The 22,052-nt window shown below is 40.5% G+C and overlaps 1 protein-coding gene across 3 annotated transcripts in view; it reads right to left on the reverse strand.

The window, feature by feature from the left end:
• arfgef1 (ADP-ribosylation factor guanine nucleotide-exchange factor 1 (brefeldin A-inhibited)) overlaps positions 1-22,052 on the reverse strand; it is a 154,848-nt gene that overhangs the window by 45,201 nt on the left and 87,595 nt on the right. For all 3 annotated transcript variants that reach the window (XM_060899863.1, XM_060899862.1, XM_060899864.1), the window contains 5 exons: positions 11,631-11,764; positions 4,727-4,961; positions 4,353-4,452; positions 3,921-4,060; positions 3,677-3,785 (listed from right to left, as the gene is read on the reverse strand). In XM_060899863.1, coding sequence (XP_060755846.1) covers positions 3,677-3,785; positions 3,921-4,060; positions 4,353-4,452; positions 4,727-4,961; positions 11,631-11,764 — 718 coding nt within the window. The remainder of the gene's footprint in view (positions 1-3,676; positions 3,786-3,920; positions 4,061-4,352; positions 4,453-4,726; positions 4,962-11,630; positions 11,765-22,052) is intronic.

The raw sequence follows: 22,052 nt of genomic DNA on the forward strand, positions 1-22,052 counted from the left end.
AGTCTGAACGTAGTCTTAATCTCATCAATATCAAGTCAGATTACTTATTGAGTTCTGATTGATTTACTTCAGAAGATGACTGTTTCAGTTCCAACAGTTTTTCATCTTTTTGCGAATATATCGTGAAATGTTCATTGCATATTCGGAACATGGTGTTTTGGGTGGATGACAACCCAGATTTCATGTTTTGAGCGATAGTTTGTGAGGTTACAACACACCGACAGCCCCTCTATACCTAGTGACATGGGCTGCTCGACATTCCATCGCGGCATCGATAATTAATTCGCACATGTGCAGAACGCTTGTCAACAAAGATAGCGGCGCCCATCGAAGCAAACTTTGACCATAAATGCAGTCAAAATATTGAATTATCATCAAGCGATAACTGGCCTCAAATGTACCGAACCCCAGCAAAATATCGTGAACCCTTATAGATTCACGCGTTTTCGAACCGCATCCATGCTAAAATCGTATGAATCCCATATAAACTGAATAGACGGTCGTAGCCTCGTAGTGCTACTGTCAAAAATGTAGTGACTACGCACGAATCATAGTGATTGGCATCTCTGCATAGCGTTAGTATCGAAACGAGGCTTGCTAACTCACAGCCACTCATGTAACATGTCTTCTTCCTTTCATGTGAGCCATGAAGACAGAACAAACAGTAACGATTAAACGCAGACATCAACAAGATTGATGTAAATCAAGCAAAAATAAAAATGCATCCACTGAGTTTCACAGCAGTTCATAATACTTTAGCTCTGACATGTACTGCTTAGAAACAAAAGAACAAACTCCGAGCTCATGAAAAGATACGCTGTGCTGACGTAAAATATATATTGCATAGAGACTTTGCCACTATCTGGGAAGAGAGAGGCGACTGGACAAAACCCAGATAAGAAGCTGCTGATCTGCGATAAACTCGCAGTCTGTGCGCTACGTCGTTCAGGGCCATTTGTGCTTCCCCTGATTAGCAAGAGCTCCTTGGTTTGTTTGATTAAGATTGAAAGCTTGCCACTGGCACAGCTGAGATCATTTGCTCGGAGATGCTGGATTTTCCTCAAATACAGTTTATCGCCTTCTTGCACAGACAGTACGCATATCAGGTGAAAATTCAATCCAAATTGCTTGAAACTGCGCTCTTTGAATTCGGAATTGAATGCAGAACATACTTTTTACAGAATTAACGTTTATCCGTTCTTGAGATATTCTAAATTACGGCTTAATTCTGAGAAAACTGACGTAATATTCTGTATGAGGTCCAAAATGGGCCTCGTTAACCAACGAGATCAAATGTTTTTTTTCTTAATACCGTTTCTATTTTTCCAAGATATTTACATGGAAATTAGCGGCACATAAATGGTTGTATACTGAATACAAAAGTTTGAAAAATTAGTAAAAATAAATTGTGCAAACTAGTATTCAATTAGTCATAATTATGCTAATTAAAGTTAAAATGTTACATCAATACACGCAATTAAAAAAAAAGTAAGAAAAGATAATTTCTAACACCCTCTTTGTGCTCTGTACACCTTTGTATTTCTCCAAAGTAGGGCCTAGTGTTTATATTAAAGAATATAAATGAGAATATTCACAGCTTTCAAGGTTAATCTCGAAAAAAACGGTCTGATCCACATCCAATACACAGTTCACATTTATTGAACTGAAATTGACACTCATGTTTCTGACTTCTGGGTTTTTTTTTTTTTAAATCTCATTCCGACCACTAAGATCTCAATATTTTTCATCAAAACAACTCCAGTTACATTCTAAAATAGTTATTTATTTACAGGAGTTTGATTTGAAAAAATAAGTAGGTAAAGCCATGAAAACTCATTTCAGAGTCTCCTGTGAAGCATAACAGCAAAACTAGCTGACGGAAAATTTTGCTGAATCCTTCATCGGAAACAGTGAGAGCGAGAGAACATCCCTATAAAAAAGTTATCTGATTGATATTCATGAGTAATCCAGTCTGAAACCAATCAGAAAAGAGAGAGAGAGCCTGAGCGCTTTCCCGTGACTCAAAAAGCACCCACGGTTTCCTGATGTCCCGCGAGCAGAGAGTGAACTCCTTTGTACCGACTTCAACCTGCCGTTACTCCCAAAGTACCGAACAGATCTTAACCAGATACATTTCTTTGGAAAGGAGAAATAATAAGCTTTTTAAACGATAGTCTCCATGATAGAACATATCCAAGAGTTAAGCAATGACAGATCTGGAAATTTAGATGAGCGTCTGCATGCACAGTTTTCACAGTATGGCCAGCGAGCGTCTGATACGCCTACAGACAGTAACGAATCCAGGATGAAACTAAAGGGGGGGGAAAAAGTGTGAAAAATTGACAGCTGAAAAACAACTAGCTCACATTTAAAACATGTGGCTTGTTAAAGGACCCATGGCATGGTGGTTTGGTGATGCTTTAAACGGGCTCGTGGAGGTTTCCAGATGTTATATCTGCAGCCTTTCTCGAAATGAACCCTCGGCACGTAGATATAGCCTCCTGGGAGAAAGCCCCATTTCAGCGCTTTTCCCAGTGCGTCGTTTTGCTAATGAGAAGCAGGAGGCGGGGAAGGGTAGAGGGTGGGGGCGGGTCTTATCATTAATATTCATGACATGTAAACGTGTTACCTCTGATTGGCTAACAGCACTGTGACGCTACCTCCAGTGGGTCAGAACAAGCGGATGTGGGTGTCTTACTATGGCGAGAGAGAAGGAACAAACCGCGAAGGGAAAAATACCGCGCGCTGACGTCATTAAGATGCGACGCGAGGAAATAAAATAAATTCAACAAATGTTTGGGTTTTTACTGAACAAACAAACAAATAAAATGAACGAGTGACTTAAAAAAAAGAACGTGGGTGTCTTTGTAAAAACTGTTTTGATTGGCTATTATAACAGAGCATGCTGCATGCTTTTTGGTTTTGTAGCGCAGAGTACCTGGCTAACTGCAGGAAGCGGTTAGCTGCACAGCTAATGTAGCCATTGCAAGGCTAACGTGGCACCGATTTTAAAACACGGCAAAATGACTTAACAGTTACACGCTTACTTGTTCGGTGTTTGTTGCTGATGCGGCAGGGATGTTTGGTACGGACCCAGGCTTCAGTGACAGTTGATGTGCAAAACCTGCCCTGTACTGTCCCAAGTTGTGGAAACATTCATCAGGAAAATGCTTCCGACAAACATACACCGTCTTAGGTAGACTCGACGGCGTATTATTGGAGTAAATAAAATTAAGCCACTGCGTCTTCAGGGGCTCTCCCGTCGGCAGTAAAAACAGACTCCTTTCTGTGTTGTCACATCCATGTACAGCGCAACTTCCATGTTTGGTGGCAACTTTTGAGCTGGGCGGGCAATCCATACAAGTGGGTGGGAATCCAGGGGGGGGGGCGTGGGGATCATCTCCCTTGCTGACGTAGTAAAGGGAAGAGCTTATCAACGCGCCGTTTTGACACGCCATTCTCAAACGTTGGGCATAATTTGGTTTACACATTATGAAATTTCTAGCCACTGGGGTGACTTAAGAAGGTCAGAGGAACTCATTTTAACATTAAAAAACCTCAAAGTGAAAATTTCATGCCATGGGACCTTTAAGTCAGAATACTTTCCAGTTTAGTGATAACTCCATAAAACCATGATGAAAACACTGGGGGGTGGGGTGGGGGTCCGGGGTCTTACCAAGACTGGTCTGGGAGTTAGGGTTCACGTACTGATCCTTACTCCACTCCACCATGCACTTGAGGATTGAGACGAGACACTCCAGACCCTTCTTTCTCAACGTCAGCTCCTGGAGATCAAAGCAGACTCGCGTCATAAACACAGTCCGTCCACAAACCCATCATCATTACCGTATTCACTAACGCGAGGCGTGTCGGCACAAACCTATGAATGATTTAACTGCACAAAAAAGGATCAGATTTACCTGCACCGGGGTCGTGCCGAGCTCATGGCCTGCTCGGCCCTGTGCAATCTTGGACAGGTCGTTTACCAGCCTCTCAAATATATTAGCAGCATTCAGGTCACAGTCATAATTCACATAGATATCCACCACACTCTGGGCATCTGTGAGCATGAAAAAGAGCACACACACTTGTACACTGGAAATTTAAGCTGTGCAGAACAATCTCGGTCTTTAGCCTAATGCCACGAGACGACCATTTTTCGGTTTACTGTGACAGGAGCAAAGTGGGCGGGGCTGGCTGGGGAGCTGAGCTGCGTTTCGTGCAAATGAGAGCTGAAGCAATGAGGAAACCATGGCGACCAGCAGGAAAAAGAGTTCGCGATGCTTACTAGCGACCCTTGTGAAATGGTGTGATGATGTGGAATTAAAGTGGACGTTCCAAATGTTTCATACCTGCACATATTCTGGTGAGCGTCTGAATGACCATCCATTTGTGGTCATATGAGCTCGTGGACGTCTCGAGGATGTACAGGAAAATCTCTTTGAAAAAAACCTGCGGTAAACATAAGCAGAGAGAATGACTATAGGGACTTGTAGGGAGGAAATGATGTTCTCAGCAGTGTGTATGACTACACATTTTACTGAATAAAATCAGATGATGAAATCCTCACAGCCTGATTTGGTATGACAGAGATTCTTTCACACACACAGACAGTCTGGACCTGAAATAAAAGCTGTCACGGTAAACCAGACGCAGATAAATAACAGTTAACAGCAGCATGGGAAATATGAAAGCTTCATGAAGGAAGGAGAACTGCACTCCATACCTCGATCTGCATCTTGAGGTGGGTTTTGAAGTTGGACAGGAGTGTCAGGAAGATGGACAGGGAGAGCTCAAAGACCTCGGGGACGGAGGAGACACCATTTTTGGACAGTGCCACGCACAGGTACTGCTTGATGGCGTTGATGAACATCTCGTTGGTCTTGAAGATGGGGCCTGCGTTCTGCAGGATGGAGAGCAGCAGCTGCAGTGAGAGCACTTTCGAGCGCAACTCGTGGGATCTGGAAAAGAAAAAAAAAAAAAAAGCAAACACGTTGATTAATTCCTGCTTCACAAATTAAAGAAAATCCTCGTTGAATAACTTGCATATATTAATAATCGGGCGGCACGGTGGTGTAGTGGTTAGCGCTGTCGCCTCACAGCAAGAAGGTCCTGGGTTCGAGCCCCGTGGCCGGCGAGGGCCTTTCTGTGTGGAGTTTGCATGTTCTCCCTGTGTCCGCGTGGGTTTCCTCCGGGTGCTCCGGTTTCCCCCACAGTCCAAAGACATGCAGGTTAGGTTAACTGGTGACTCTAAATTGACCGTAGGTGTGAATGTGAGTGTGAATGGTTGTCTGTGTCTATGTGTCAGCCCTGTGATGACCTGGCGACTTGTCCAGGGTGTACCCCGCCTTTCACCCGTAGTCAGCTGGGATAGGCTCCAGCTTGCCTGCGACCCTGTAGAACAGGATAAAGCGGCTAGAGATAATGAGATGAGATATTAATAATCGGTTTTATAATCTGATCGCTCACAATTTCCTACATGACTCACAATGCTGTTTGGTTGCCATCTGTGCAAGTCGGATTTAGCGCTTAATACGGCGGCACGTTTGTGTTTTCGTCTGTTCAGTCTGTGCCAGCTCGCATATGCAACTCTACATGCAACACATGGCGCGTCCTGGAACACTCCAACACTGCCAAGTTTAGCATTTTAACAGCTGTAACACCTACAAGTCTGTACTGCACTCCATTCTAAAGTGAACCACAGGTTTTCCAAAGGCCCCTGTCTCGGCTTAGGTGGGGTTTACATTAGACCGTATCAGCGGATCATCAGATTAACGTTTTTAAAACGATTAGCGTGCACACAGCAACGCCAATACACGGATACGCTCGGCTCCGCAGGCATCCTGCGCTCCAAATCACTCCGCCCTGAACAGCGAGTGCCCTCTGGAGGGTGTGCACTCCGGCCCTGCGCAGCTCACAGAGCGCGCGAGTGAAGCGCACGAGCAGTGATTCGGGACTGAGCCGCTGTGTGTGTGATCCCAGCGCATATCACTTACCACTTGCAAGTGGAAGGATGGCAAGCCTAAAGACAATCATAACTACACAATGGGCAGTATTTGCATCAGTATTTGCAGTATTTTCATACTTTTATACTCTTTAATGAAAGGTGATACAAGGTGGAAGTCCGTGCCGTTTTTCAACAGTCGCGTCACATGACCAACGCCAGCGAATCAGGAAGGTGGATGTCACAGTGACGTTGTCCAATGACGACGCCAGCTAGAGCTCAGCACAGCGTATCCACGTATCCTCAATGTTTACACAGCACCGGACCAGACACGATCTAGATTGAATACGTGGACGCTGGCGGATTCCCGTTTCCCGGCGTTTTAATGTAAACGGACAGTGCATCCGCGAAGAAAACGAGACAGATACCATCTAATGTAAACTTGGCCTTAAAGTGTTGAACAATTTACTCTTAAATGGTCATTATAGAGAAGACGGGACTGATCAGTTCAGTTTATTAATAACAGTTTGTCAAAATTTTCCTGAGCCCATGTACTGGTGTGCTTCTTCTAGAAGTGAGTTCAGTTCAGTTTAATATCATATGTACTGTACAAAATACAGAAAATCCTTGCCCACAAATAGTGTAGTTAGTCGAGGCGGGAAGAATTTCCTGAAGTAATTCCGAGCGCATCTGGACTTATTTTCAACACCTAATGAGAAGGAACGCTTCCGAGTTTTCATTCCAGAGGGTGTAGCCTTTGCAAGAAGTAGACCTAAGGGCTCCTAACAAACCAGGTATAGCACTAAATCGTACACTGCAGGTGAAAAAAAAAAATTCTCCGGCGGGACGGGGACGAAAAACAAAACAAGAGTGCTCCGAGAGCACAATATCCCCCGCTGGTAACTCTGGTAAAATGCAACTGAATTGAACAAAATTGCAATGTGTGTATTACTGACATGCAACAAAGAATCCTGTCAAGTTTGGTGAAATTCCTCCACAAATTGTAAGACGAGTTGATTTCAGAAAACGCACACCCTCATGAAGTCATTTAATCAAGGGTCAAAACTCTGGTCAAATTTTTCACAGACGAAATTAAATCGCAATATGCGTATTACCGTCATACAACAAGGCCTTTTGTCAAGTTTCGAGAAATTCGTCCAAATATTGTGAGAGGAGTTGACGTCAGAAGGCGAGCACACCGTCATGAAATCGTGAAAGTGCAAGGTTGTTAATCAAGGGCTGGAACTCTGGTAAAATGCGACCGAATTGAACAATGTGTGTACTAGTGACGTATATAAAACAAGGCCTTTTGTCAAGTATCATGAAATTCCTCCAAAAATTCCAAGAGGCGTTGATTTCAGAAGGTGAGCACCCTTCCCGGGACAGACAGATGGAAATCGCCACAACATAATCCCCCTTCGGGCCTTTCAGCTAGCAGGGGATAAAAAGTCTGACAGTCCTTGAGAAAAGTGCGATAAGTTTTGAGCTTGAGTGGGCGGCTGGGCGTTAAGCGTTAACCTTTGCAGTGAACGTTCAGTCAGTCATACCCTGAATACAAAAAATAAATTAATTAATTAAAAAAAAAAATCAAACTTGAGGTTCAAGGCTTCCACCTCCACTTCTTTTTTGAAAAGTAAACATGTAATTAATCTGCCGCTCAGAAATATTGATTCGTTTTGGGATAAAGAATCTCTCTTTGCAGTACAATACATCTAAACAAATGCCAAACAGGAATAATATGAATAGCAAAACAAGACAAGTGGAAAACCAACAGTACTCAGACAGAGCTTCATTAAAAACTCCTCTGCAAAGCAATAAGGCAACACCCTTATAACACTTCTGAAAGCAACTACGGGTATCACTGTGGGAAATCTCTAGTGCATGCAAAGACAAGGACCATGCCCGCTTCCTTTTCACCTCGGAGTCACCGCTGATAAACATCATTCTGATCTGTAAATCTGTAGAGGTGAAAGAGATCAGAGTTTCAAACATGAAGAGAGGAAGAAGGGGAAAAAAATCAATCCAGGCTTTTTTCTGCCCGTCTCTGGTGACAGGAATGAATGAATGAATGAATGAGACCAATCGGCTCAGTGGATTAGGGTTTAATCTACACTATTTTTGACACTGCAGTCACTGGGTTCCGATTCCGAGACATTTTAATGATGTGCAGGAAAATAATCAATGACGGAGCAACTGTTGCAACCCTGAGGTTGAATTTTTCTATAACGTCATGTCCTGTAGTGTTTTATTCCACTTATACTCCAACAATGATAGTTTCGGTATTAGAGCGCATAATGTGGTACTACTTATTCATTTATAGTTGCATGCAATTCTGTGGAACGTTCATGACAAGTTAGTTCCTGTTACTGCTTATGCATCTATACATTTTTTTTTCTCTCAAAGTTAAGACAAAAAAAAAAACCCAGAGAAAAACTGCAAAGTTTTAAAGCACGGACACTGGAGACTCCTTCCATAAACGTCTCCAAGCGCAGTTTTTGGAAACCAAAACAGAAAAAACAGCCGACGAGTCACCGAGTTATTCAAGAAATGAGCAATGAGGAGCGTTCGGAAACCACCAACAGAAATTCAGTTTTGAAACCACTAGCCGTTTATTCTGCATGCGTGACTCAACTACATTACAAATACGACGTGACTGAAAGCAGCGTCATGCCTCATTATAATGACCGTCTACAGTATTTTAATCTTAGAAATAAAAAAAAGCCAGACAATAAATGCTTTATTAACCTCACTTGCTTGGTCTTAATGGAAAATATCAGACTGAGGCCATCCTTAAAAAAAAATCCGTTTCCTGTCCACCGGATGAGCAAAAAAATTTTCAGTAGGGAGGGAGGGATTTTTTTTATTATATATATATATATATATATATATATATATATATATATATATATATATATATAGAGAGAGAGAGAGAGAGAGAGAGAGTGCTGTCAAAAATGTCGCGTTATTATCGCGTTAACTTGACTCAATCTTAATGGCGATAATTTTTTTATCGCGAGATTAACGCTCTGTGACATGACGTAGGTTTTTCATAAGCTTTTGAAACTGCCAGGAACTTGGAACAGAGACTTTGCTTAGAAAAACGATAGCAGCTAGACTGTAATGCCACGCCCCGCACAGCCAGAGTCCTCTGCCCTCCCCCCAAAGAACCAGCGCGGGCAGGGCGCGCTAGTAGAGATGGGATTTATGGCTCTTTAATGGGATCCACATCTTTGTGATCCGTTCTTTGAAAAGAACCGTTCAAAAGACTGGCTCATTTGGCTCTTTTTAAATATTTATTCAGTTTTAAGAAGACAGCGTCTAAAGAAGCCAGATCCCTCTGAACTGTAAACTCAATGCTATCCCAGAAATCCTTCCTGTAATATGCAAATTTGGCCGCCTCTGATTTGACAGCGTGACGCATCAACAGGCAGAAAGTGTAAAAGTACAAAATGTGTTAAGTGAGCTGAAACAGTAAAGATCAGATTCAATGCAATATTTATCAACGAACAACTTAGTTAATATAATAGTCTACTTTATATTATAATCAAGCAGCATGTCAAGCCTACCGTCACTGTGTAACCTGTCTCTCTGATTACAGTTGTAGACTAACTCAAGCAGTAGATCACTTCACTCATGGTTCTTTTGCTAGCCTCGGTGCTCGGCTTAGGTTTCACTTTCCAGTAGCTGTGTCAAGACGTGTTATGCTTTGCAATAAAAAAAAAAAAAAAACATTGGCACAAAGCAAGCCCATTCACTTTTTTATGCTGATAAGAGAATTACAATGGTTTTTCATGTGAAAAAAATGTGCGATTAAATTGCGATTAATCGCGAGTTAACTATGACAGTCACGACATTAATCGCGATTAAATATTTTAATCGCTTGACAGCACTAATATATATATATAAGAAATCGCTGTGTGTAATGTCTCAGATGGATCAAGATCAAACGAATTTTCCAGTAACGGTTTGTGATGGTCCGACACACGGACTTTTTGTAGTTCTAAATCGAGCGTTAGGCCGAGTTCGGATGAAATTACACTATTAAAATGATCACTGAATGATTTGTTTTTCTGAATCTTTACTATTTTGTTGTTCGCTAGAATACCATTTTGCGATTTCACACTTAAGCAAATGTTTGAAAACTCCGGATCTCCTTCCTTCATGGTGGCTGCCATTTTTTTGTGCCGCACGGCACATGCACAGAGGTAATTCGATTCTATATTCTGCGCGGAATGCGTAAATGTCAAGTTCGATTTTAGATTTACGAACCCGAAAAAAATGCCGAAAAACCGGCGTTAAAAAAAAAATAAATTTCAACCGCACAAACGACACTCACCCAGCCGGTGGACCGGAAACAGAACATTTTTTAATAATGGCCTGAGGTCTTGACAGTACAGTCTATACATAAAGACAGAGGTATAATAACCAGCTAGTGGCCTAGTGGGTAGCGTGTCCGCCTCTCAGTCGGGAGATCGGGAGTTCTAGTCACGGTCGGGTCATACCAAAGACCATCATAAAAATGGTACCTACTACCATCTGCAAAGGCACGCTGCAATACAGATGCGAGTGTGGAGTTAGAGGACTAGCCCCCCACTGTAACCCTAGCTATGTAATAGGCGAGAGGCCGAGGGCTGCGGAAACAGAGATCGGCGCCGCCCAATGCGCCACACGGCGCGGGAAGGACTTTAAACTTTAACTTTTAAGCGAGGTTAATAAGTAGTTAATATTATAGCGACACAAGTGTTTTACCGGGAAATACGTCACTCTTATTTTTCATACAAACTACACCCGGGAGACCGATTTACATATTTTCTGATATCGTCACTCGTGAGGAAATCAATGAATTGTTTTGATAAATTTGGGTACTTTTTGTTTGTCAATGTGTCTATATAATAAAAAGAAAAATCACACTTTGGCTTCAAGATATGAAGTTTATCTTCATGTTGAAAAACTCGCATTTTTCATACAAAATACCTCACGGATCTGAGTGACAAGTCCCGATATTTCACTCCGATGAGGTCACTCCCAGTGTTTTCCCGCTTAGACATGCGTAGTCAAAATGGTGAACTGGTTCAAAATTAAAATTTTGATTAACTTGCGTATTTTTTTTTGTGGTTGTGTCTATACAATATAAAGAACATTCCACGGTTGTGCAAAGATATGAAGTTTATCTTTTTGTGTTGAAAAATATTTCACTCACAAAATATATTCACCACTCGAAGATAAATTTCATACATCTTTGTGCCACCATGTAATGTTCTCTCTCTCATATTACACACACACACACACACACACACACACACACACACACACACCTTGAAGCAAAAACTACTCCTCAAGCTTCTGTTATAGAAAATGAATCAACACCTAACCAATCAGAATCGAGAATTCAACAGCACTATGGTACACAAAAAGGGATAAAAAGACTGGTAGGATAAAACCTCCGCCAGCTATAATAACAATAACTGACACACACTGAATCAAATTACATAAAGGAACCAGAGTCATAAATCCTGTTAAGCAAGCCCTGCTATCTTATTATGATAATCTGATTCCTCTCTGAATCCATAAAGCAGACCAGATCAGCCATTAAAATGCTGATCTTTGATCAAATCTGATCCTTCTTCCACAGGAAATGGCTCCTTTTCAGTGCTTCTGTTACTCAGCTGTATAAAAGCAGGCTTACTTTGGATCGGGTGGGCCGTCTGTAAGGGGCTTCATGGATAATTTGCAGAGGGAGCGGAACACCAGGAAGGCGTCTTTTTGCAAAATGTGCGAGAACTTAGCACCCGGTGCAGGTCCCACTGGAGCACCAGATTCCTGCAGGAAAAAGAGGAAGAGTTACAAAACAAACCGCTCATACTGGCATCCTGGACTGCTAGAAAACTTCTACTTGATACAACTTTTGCACCACTGTAATTATGCTGACACAAACTGACTGACACAGAGATGCCTACCCCAAATTTTGAATTTCAGTATTCTTGAAAACATTTTTCAGTATTTTGGAATGACTTTCAGTAACATTAATTTATGCGCATTTCCATTATAAAGAGGTATATACAACCCCGATTCCAAAAAAGTTGGGACAAAGTACAAATTGTAAATAAAAACGGAATGCAATGATGTGGAAGTTTCAAAATTCCATATTTTATTCAGAATAGAACATAGATGACATATCAAATGTTTAAACTGAGAAAATGTATCATTTAAAGAGAAAAATGAGGTGATTTTAAATTTCATGACAACAACACATCTCAAAAAAGTTGGGACAAGGCCATGTTTACCACTGTGAGACATCCCCTTTTCTCTTTACAACAGTCTGTAAACGTCTGGGGACTGAGGAGACAAGTTGCTCAAGTTTAGGGATAGGAATGTTAACCCATTCTTGTCTAATGTAGGATTCTAGTTGCTCAACTGTCTTAGGTCTTTTTTGTCGTATCTTCCGTTTTATGATGCGCCAAATGTTTTCTATGGGTGAAAGATCTGGACTGCAGGCTGGCCAGTTCAGTACCCGGACCCTTCTTCTACGCAGCCATGATGCTGTAATTGATGCAGTATGTGGTTTGGCATTGTCATGTTGGAAAATGCAAGGTCTTCCCTGAAAGAGACGTCGTCTGGATGGGAGCATATGTTGCTCTAGAACCTGGATATACCTTTCAGCATTGATGGTGTCTTTCCAGATGTGTAAGCTGCCCATGCCACACGCACTAATGCAACCCCATACCATCAGAGATGCAGGCTTCTGAACTGAGCACTGATAACAACTTGGGTTGTCCTTCTCCTCTTTAGTCCGAATGACACGGCGTCCCTGATTTCCATAAAGAACTTCACATTTTGATTCGACTGACCACAGAACAGTTTTCCACTTTGCCACAGTCCATTTTAAATGAGCCTTGGCCCAGAGAAGACGTCTGCGCTTCTGGATCATGTTTAGATACGGCTTCTTCTTTGAACTATAGTGTTTTAGCTGGCGACAGCGGATGGCACGGTGAATTGTGTTCACAGATAATGTTCTCTGGAAATATTCCTGAGCCCATTTTGTGATTTCCAATACAGAAGCATGCCTGTATGTGATGCAGTGCCGTCTAAGGGCCCGAAGATCACGGGCACCCAGTATGGTTTTCCGGCCTTGACCCTTACGCACAGAGATTCTTCCAGATTCTCTGAATCTTTTGATGATATTATGCACTGTAGATGATGATATGTTCAAACTCTTTGCAATTTTACACTGTCGAACTCCTTTCTGATATTGCTCCACTATTTGTCGGTGCAGAATTAGGGGGATTGGTGATCCTCTTCCCATCTTTACTTCTGAGAGCCGCTGCCACTCTAAGATGCTCTTTTTATACCCAGTCATGTTAATGACCTATTGCCAATTGACCTAATGAGTTGCAATTTGGTCCTCCAGCTGTTCCTTTTTTGTACCTTTAACTTTTCCAGCCTCTTATTGACCCTGTCCCAACTTTTTTGAGATGTGTTGCTGTCATGAAATTTCAAATGAGCCAATATTTGGCATGAAATTTCAAAATGTCTCACTTTCGACATTTGATATGTTGTCTATGTTCTATTGTGAATACAATATCAGTTTTTGAGATTTGTAAATTATTGCATTCCGTTTTTAGTTACAATTTGTACTTTGCCCCAACTTTTTTGGAATTGGGGTTGTATATCAATATGTTTAACATTTAAATTATTAAAAAGAACTGTTTTGTGTGAATTGAATAAACAAAACGCGAGCAGCCACCTCAACTGAATTTCCACTCAACAAATTTCTAGAGCATACAATACATCACATTTTTATATATACACAATAGTTTGCAGACATTACGGTTGACTACCAATCATTGGTATTGAATGCAACTCCTCAAAAGTATTATATTATATTGCCTGGCAAAATGTTCTACCTGTTAACGGATTCTAATAAAATTTAAAAAAATTTCTTATTTCATGCCAAAGAGAGTCCGACATTGTTATCTTAATGTCCCAATATATAAATACTTCAGCATAATGCTTCAGAAGAGACATTGAATAAAATGACATTTATAATTGTATTTAAAACAGTGGAATGATCAATTTTTTGCCACAATCCCAACAGCACTAATCATAAAATTCTGTTTTTGGTCATACTACATGTGCATTTGCACTTGCAACACTGAAAAGCCTTTGAATTAAAGAAGTCCAGCCAGTGTTTGATATTTCAGTGAATAAAAGTCAGACATGTAAAAAGAAACTGAATAAGTTTAACTCACATTTCATGGCACTAATTGGCAAATTCAACTCCAAGCACAGGTCAACCATCACCGCTTCAGCACGGGTCACGTTCCGTGTCTTTTCATCCACAGATTTCGTAAAAAAACTGCTGGATACCCCCAGATTTACTTTCCGCCTGACTCGCCATTTCAGCATACTCCATATGTTTTTTGGAGTTGACATGCCGCGTGCAGTCATCGCGACCACCATGTTAATGTCAGTTCTACACAGTTTGCGGTGCGCGTATCCATTGCCCTTTTGACTGGGTGTAATGCACGGCCATTCTACCGTATCGAAAACAGCGCGAACAAATGTGCGGAATCTGCGCATGTCACACACAGCATGTGTGGTTGTCGTAAAAATAAATAGCCTAGCCGTGAATCGCGCATGGACTGAAAAAGTTGCTTGGACATTTAAAAACAACTCACTGGAATTTAAGACTTTATAATAATTCCGTACAGAATAACACTGTTTGCCGTAACATCGTATTTACGTAACTTTTCCGTACAAAATACGGCCAATCCGTACTAGTGGGCATCTCTGATTACATATTCCTGCAGGCACGGTGTGTAGTGGATAAAAATAACCACAAAGACTGATTAATAATAAAAAATAAGCAAACTTCTTTACAAATCATAAATAAAACAGGGATGAGAGTGGGTGCGGATGAAAAAAAGCAGAAAATCTGTAATAAATGGGGGTCCGGGGGACACCTCCCGGGAATTTTTTTTTTTTCAAAATGAGACCTTACACACCTTATTTCTTGCAATCTGAGCTTAGTTAATTAAAAACACCTGATGCCTGTTTTAATACTTATTGAAATAAAAACACTATTATATAGAACAATATGCAGTGTTTTCCCCAGAAAAAAAATTAAAGCCCTAAATTCTGGCATGATAACACACAGACAATTGAGCACCAACGGCGCGAAATGAAATGAAACTAGGGGGGTCCGGGGGCATGGCCCCCCGGAAAATTTTTTGAAAATAGATGCTCTCAGGTGCATTTTCAGGGTCTCCAAGAGGTTTATGATTATAGGATAGATTTTAACAGTGCTTCAATGATTTCTGATCTAAATAGTATTAGTGTATACACATTTGAAATTTCACCTTAACCTTCATCCTACCAAGTGGGGTCCATCTGGACCCCGCACCTATATGTTTGTTTGCCATTTTAAAAATATGTGACATACTGCCTCACCGTTTTATGAATTTGTCGGAATTTATGTCTTAATTAAAACACTAAAGCACCGGAAGATCAGCTTTTTGCATTGTGAAGGTATAATTAATTTGTTACTGGGGTCCAACCGGACCCCAGAGTAAAGTTTATCTGTCTTTCATTTTATAATTGAATAGCACACTGAAAGTTAACTTCTTTTATTTCTTTTATGTTCCATAATGAAACTACAAAGGCATTCCTTCTTGGGGTCCGTGTGGACCCCACTGCTGCAATAAGCACAGGCTGCAAAACAAAAGCCCTAAATTATTTTACAATTACTTTTTTGTTTTAAATTCTGTAAGAAAAGACCTAAGTTGTAATCCAGAATGTTTTACAGCTGCATGAGCTGCAAAAATCATGTATATAATGCCAACTTTTTTTTGTGGCGCTATAATTTGCTACATGTATGCTAGTTATTGCAATATTATTGCAATGTTATTGCATTTATAATACATCATTGATATTCAGCCATAGTGGATTTTGTTCTTCAATAAAGTTATGTCTGTTTGCTGCATTGAATTGGTTCTTACTGCATTGATTTCAAGGTATTCCCTCCTGGGGTCCATACGGACCCCGCCTGGTAGTTTGTGTATGTAAAATTGGCTGGTAGGATGAAGGTTAAGTGTGTTCTTTATGCCTTGGGCCCTTTAGTGTATTGCTGTTATTAATACAAGATGTTCTGAACAAAACTTATCTGGTGATTTTGTCTTTATAAGCTTTAATTTTAAAGAAAAGTATTGGGGTCCAAACGGACCCCACATGGTAAGATTAAGGTGTAAAATAGCATGGTAGGATGAGGGTTAAAGTTCAACATGCAAGTTAAACTGTTTTGTTACAGATTACTGATAGATTTGAAAATCTACGGCGATCCCTTAATTATCTCTGATCAAGTAGTGTTGTAACAAAAATGTGCATGAACAGTGGTTTTGCTCCAGCTTATGCAATCCAATGAAGAGAATCGATCATCATTCTCTTGATCACAAAGGGATCTGAACCTAAGACCTGCCACCTTAAAATAAGTTGCTGTATTACTAGAACTGTAATGATTTAGAATGTTTCTGATGCAATTACCGTAATACATGTAGAACTAAGATGCACTGAAAAGAAAAGTAAGGCAGCTGCATATTATAAAGTTTAAATTTTGGCACTTTATTAAATGGGCTAGATTGAGATTAAAACATTTAAAGGAAAAGAAAACTTAATTCATACATTTAAGTTTGCAGAAAGATTATGTACTTATAAACACGCTCATGAATGATAATAGACTCGGTCAAACTTTTGTGATTTAAAGTCAGTCGGCTTTGTCCGTCTGGTGGGGCTTATAATGAATCGGAAAATTCCGGGATGTCTGATGTTTTCTTTCGATATTTTTATTGGACGGTTTGAACACGTGATCTTGACGTAGCCAAAGGATTAGTTTGTTTACATCCTACCACGCGGACATATTACTTTGACAGAATCAGCACAAACATTGGGAAAAAAGGCCGCTTGTTTAACACAAATATCAATCAATATGTAAATGGATCTGTCATTTGCTCGCCTATGTATCTCGTTACTTGTGGGTAGGAAATTTAACGTATCGGTATAAATCTAAGCGTATCGGCGGGCAGAGCAAGAGTAACGGGCCCGATATGCTAAAACGCTTTGGGGGAAAACCATGAATATGTATCAAAATCAATATGTGTATTGCATTAATTCAAAATAATATCTACATTTTATGGGGATTGGTTATTACTCGTTGTCAATATCACTTGTTTTTCTAAAAAACGTCGATTAAAATTCAGTTATTTACAGTTCCATTAATAATTCAATTTTTCATATATTCAATATATTGAATTAAATAAAAACATTCATATCTTATGGAAACTGACCTTTTCCTAATGGCCACATTACTTGTATATGATTTCTTCATAATGTCTATTTAAACTTTAAAGTTACACAGTTATCGACACGGTCAGCTATAATTCAAATTATCATATATTCAATGTATTGTATCAAACAAATGCATATTTTATGGGGACTGTCTTCATCTTATTGTCCACATCACTTGTACGTTTTCTTCAAAAGGAAAATGTCTATTTACAGTTAAAAGTTATTTACAGTTCCCAGTTATTTTTGAAACAAATTTTCATTTGATCATTTAGACTTCAGCTTCTTGGCCAAAGCCAAAAGCTCATCAGTCCTCTCTTTTTTCCTTTTTCTTTCATTAGCCAGCGCCTGCTGGGTTTTTACATGCTCTAACCTGGCTCTCTCTCACACTCCTCTCTTGCTTTCCTTTTGCTTTGCTAAACTTGTTTTTTATACCAGCATCAATTTCACGTACCTTCGCTTCATCTCGCTTGTCAATAGTATTCGGCATCTTGAGAAAAAAACGCCGATTAGAGGAGCGTATTTTTGATATGCAGCTCACGAACATGTGTAAGTTTTGATAAAAGAAAGCGGATGTGGGTGTCTTTGTAAAAACTGTTTTGATTGGCTATTATGGTCTCGACATCGATGTTTTGACCAATAACAATGTAGATAACACGAATTTTACATCACATTCAACGAGATTAGAGACTAAAGATGGCGACTTACAAATAATGTGTAAATATCGTTGGAGTTAATAAAGTTTGAACAGCATGAAGGTACATACCCCAACCCCCTGAAATTAATTTAAAAAAAAATTCTCAACGGATTTGGCATAATATAAAAAGCTCGTTTTTTACTCAGAAAAAGCAGAAAACTCATCCCTGATAAAAGTCCCACTGCAGGCCTATTCAAATAGCGGCCCGGGGGCGAAATTGGCCCGATTGAAATTTAATCCGTCCCACGGCAGATTTTTTAAAACAAAACAAAAAAACATATCTACGTATCTGCCGCGGTGCACAGTTTTCTCTACCGCTCTGGCACAGACCAGAATCCAGGTCGTCTCCATGGTGACAAACACTCATTCTCGCCGATTCTCGCGATGTGACACTCCATGCAGCTACAGCAGTGGCAACATGGCACTGTCCAAGCAACATCGCAAAGTTGACAGAAAACCGTAAATTTCAAAGCGAACGGACTGAAAAGTACTTATTTACTTTGCCAACTACGGCAAGCGATAGACCTGTGTGTTTATTGTGCAACGAATCCGTAGCTGTGGCCAAAAGAGTACAACATGAAGAGACATTTTACAACAAAACATGCTTCATTTTCTGAGCAATACCGAGAGGGCTCCGAGGAGAGACGAAGGAGAATAGACAGACTGGTAACTTCTTTTGAACAAAGTCAGCGTGCAATTGGTGGCTTTTGCACAGAACAAGAGAGAGCTTTGATTGCATCTCTACGAGTGGTGTGGATACTGACAAGAAAAAGAAAAAAAAAAAAAAAAAAGACCCTTCACCGAGTCGGAAACTATTAAAGACTGCATGCTGGCGGTTGTTGACAAAATGATTGTTGACCAAAAAATGAAAGACAACATGTCCTCATCTATTAAAAAAAGTACTATTTTTCATTATATTTCATAATAAAGGAAAAGAATAATGTACCTTATTTTATTTCATATATTATGTACTAGGGCTGTAACGATATGCGTATCGAAATCGAAATCGCGATACGCAGAGCCACGATCCGTATCGCGATACAAGAAGGCAGAATCGCGGTACACCCTTTCAAACTTCTCCTCAGCCCAAAAACAGAGGTGCTTCCAAACTTCAATTTATGAATACTTTACTTTTTATTTAAATTACATTTTAAACTTACTTAAATTACTTTTATTTTTTTATATCTATTAGTAAGTCATTTTTTCGCCGACCTGCGACAATCTTCTGCGAGTCACGCAACGTCCACACTCGCCACTGGCAGAGCATTCATTTCTTTTAAGCGGTCGCCATTCTGGTTGCGACGCGGGGAGCGAATCTGTAAACAAGCAGCTCATTGGCTGGCTAGGTGTGCCACAAGCCAATCACAATCACTTGACCGGAAAGGCATGCAGTGTTGCCAGATTGGACGGGTTTAGGTGCTTTTTGGCTGGTTTTGAACATATTTTGGGGTGGAAAACGTTAGCAATATCTGGCAACACTGAAGGCATGTCTGCTTGGGCGGAAGCCTTCTGCGGCAGTTACATTTTGACACGCGAGCAATGTTTCACCATAAAAATTCCGTAATTTCCATCTGTTTTCCGCGATCACAGAAAATCATTGGCCCTATGAGAGTGAGACAGTGAGAGAGCCACCCCCCCAAAAAAAAAATCTTAACGGATTTACACGATTTGGAAAAATGACTTTTTCAGAACCGAAAAAAACAGAGCTTCCGGCTCAACAGTATTATTTTGAGAAATAAAACAATCTTTGGATATACATTTGTTCATTTTTGCATGCATATTACTCATTCTCTGCAGTGGTCTGAATTATTTGTTATTAAATAGTTAATGTAAGTAAGTAAATGTTAAGTCAAATTTACTACTTTAAAAAAACATTTTTAAAAAAAATCGTGGGCGTATCGAATCGTGGGTCAAAAATCGCGATACGAATCGAATCGTGAGTTGGGTGTATCGTTACAGCCCTATTATGTACCTTAGTATAGTATATTTTAATTGCCTTTAGCTGATGTCAATTTTATGTCAATTGTCTGTCCGGCCCTCACAAATTTTGTAATTTTCTAGTTTGGCCCCCCTGCAAATGTATTTGAACAGCCCTGTTCTACTGTGTATTTATTTATTTTATTTTTTTTACATACTGGGAAATTCAGACAGTATTCAAGTTGTTCTGTATAATTAATGTGTACCATCTTGAAACATTTGCGCTAGTGGCTAATAAGTTAGAGTTCAAACAAGCATAGGATTACTAAAGCTGTACTAAAATATATACAAAGTCAATAATTTACATTATACCATGCATACAAATGTAAATATGGCATTACAGATGTGTTTCCCAGTGGCACACTCAATGAATGACTAGGACGCATGTTATTTTAGCCCCCCCATCATCCTGACATGCTGCGCTAATGCAGTTCAGCAACGAAAATGGATAAATGTCCGTCTGCCCATCAAACCATCATTGTGTCTTAAACTGTATGTTTATGTACAATGCTTCCATTTCATTATTAGGCTATTAGTGTTTAATTTTAAAAAGCTTCTCATGTCACCTTAAAACCTCCCAAAAAGTCTGTTATGCATCTCAGGTCTTCCAGATTAGTAAATACTTTAGAATGCATGGTCAGAATTTGCACAATGCAGCAAGTATGTGTACGATGCCACTTGTGTTCTTCAAGCACATGCAAAATCAAGCGTCCAGTATAAACAAGGCTCGTCTGCTTGGCGTTGAGCCGTTTCACACCACTCCGTCGTAGAATATTTTCCTAACACACAACGCTTCCCAATAGACTGGTAAACTAGTGCAAAGAATATTCTTTTGGTTTTTAGTTACTATATTACTGACATAATAAATAAATAAATAAAAATGTCTAAATGTTCCAATAGTCCTATATTACAGCCGAATTATGGAATTTAAAAAAAAAAAGTGTTTTTATGCCTTGGGTTTGCAGAAAATGCATGAATAATTCATCTGTTTGTACAGAAAGTTTAGGAACCCCTAAGTAAAGGGCTCTGAATAAAGAAGCCTCATTAACACAGGGCTCCTACAGGTTTCTTCAAGTGAAATTCAAGGCTTTTTAAGACCATTTATACACAAATTCAAGGCCTAATTTCGCAGCTGATTTCACCGGCAAAGAAACACACACAGCAAAACGCCTCGAATACATTGCCATCGACAGGTTTTACCCACTCACGAAATGAAATATGATGCCTCCATGCCTCGTTAAACTTACATTTGCCCATTTTTCCATAGATAGGCCTATAAGTAGGCTATAGACTTTTCGTTTATACTTTTAGACTTAATTCTCCAGACTTTCCTTTTACCGCGCGCCAAACAAGTTCAGGGATGTGTGTTCGAAGAATTTTGCCCTCGGGGTGTGCGTGCGATAGCATGGTTCCGCCCACAGCTCCAGTTCCGCCACTTATGGCCCTTTTCCACTACCCTTTTTCAGCTCACTTCAGCTCGCTTCAGCCCGACACGGCTCGCGTTTCGACTACCAAAAACCAGCACGACTCAGCTCGCTTCAGCCCTGCTTAGCCCCTAAAACTCGCACCGTTTTGGAGTAGGGGTGAAGCGAGCCAAAGCGTGCCGAGTGAGGCTGGGGGCGTGAGCAGACACTCCCCTGTGCACTGATTGGTGAGGAGGAGTGTCCTCACATGCCCACACACGCCCCGCGAGCACGCTGGGATCTGTAAACACCGCAAACCCGGAAGAAGAAGAATTACGAGAATTTCTGAAGCCTTATGCGCCTCGCCTCATCTATACGCTCTTGCCAGTATCTGTTGGCGTTGTCGGTGACAACAAGCCACAGCACCAAGACCAGCAACACTAACGACTCCATGTCCTCCATGTTTATTGTTTACTCTCCGGGTCGTGAGACTACCGCTTAAAAGATCACTGATGTCACTGTTTGCGCCGCTTAACGACATCACGTGACGTCCACCCACTTTTGCTAACTCCACCCAATGTGTCCACCCACTTCCAGCCAGCACGGTTCAGCGCGGTTGTAGTCGAAATGCAACTCCAACAGCCCCGCTCAGCTCGACTCAGCTCGGCACGGCTCAGCCGCGTTTGTAGTGGAA

This window comes from Neoarius graeffei, chromosome 19, assembly GCF_027579695.1.
Source record: "Neoarius graeffei isolate fNeoGra1 chromosome 19, fNeoGra1.pri, whole genome shotgun sequence".
Lineage (NCBI taxonomy): Eukaryota > Metazoa > Chordata > Actinopteri > Siluriformes > Ariidae > Neoarius > Neoarius graeffei.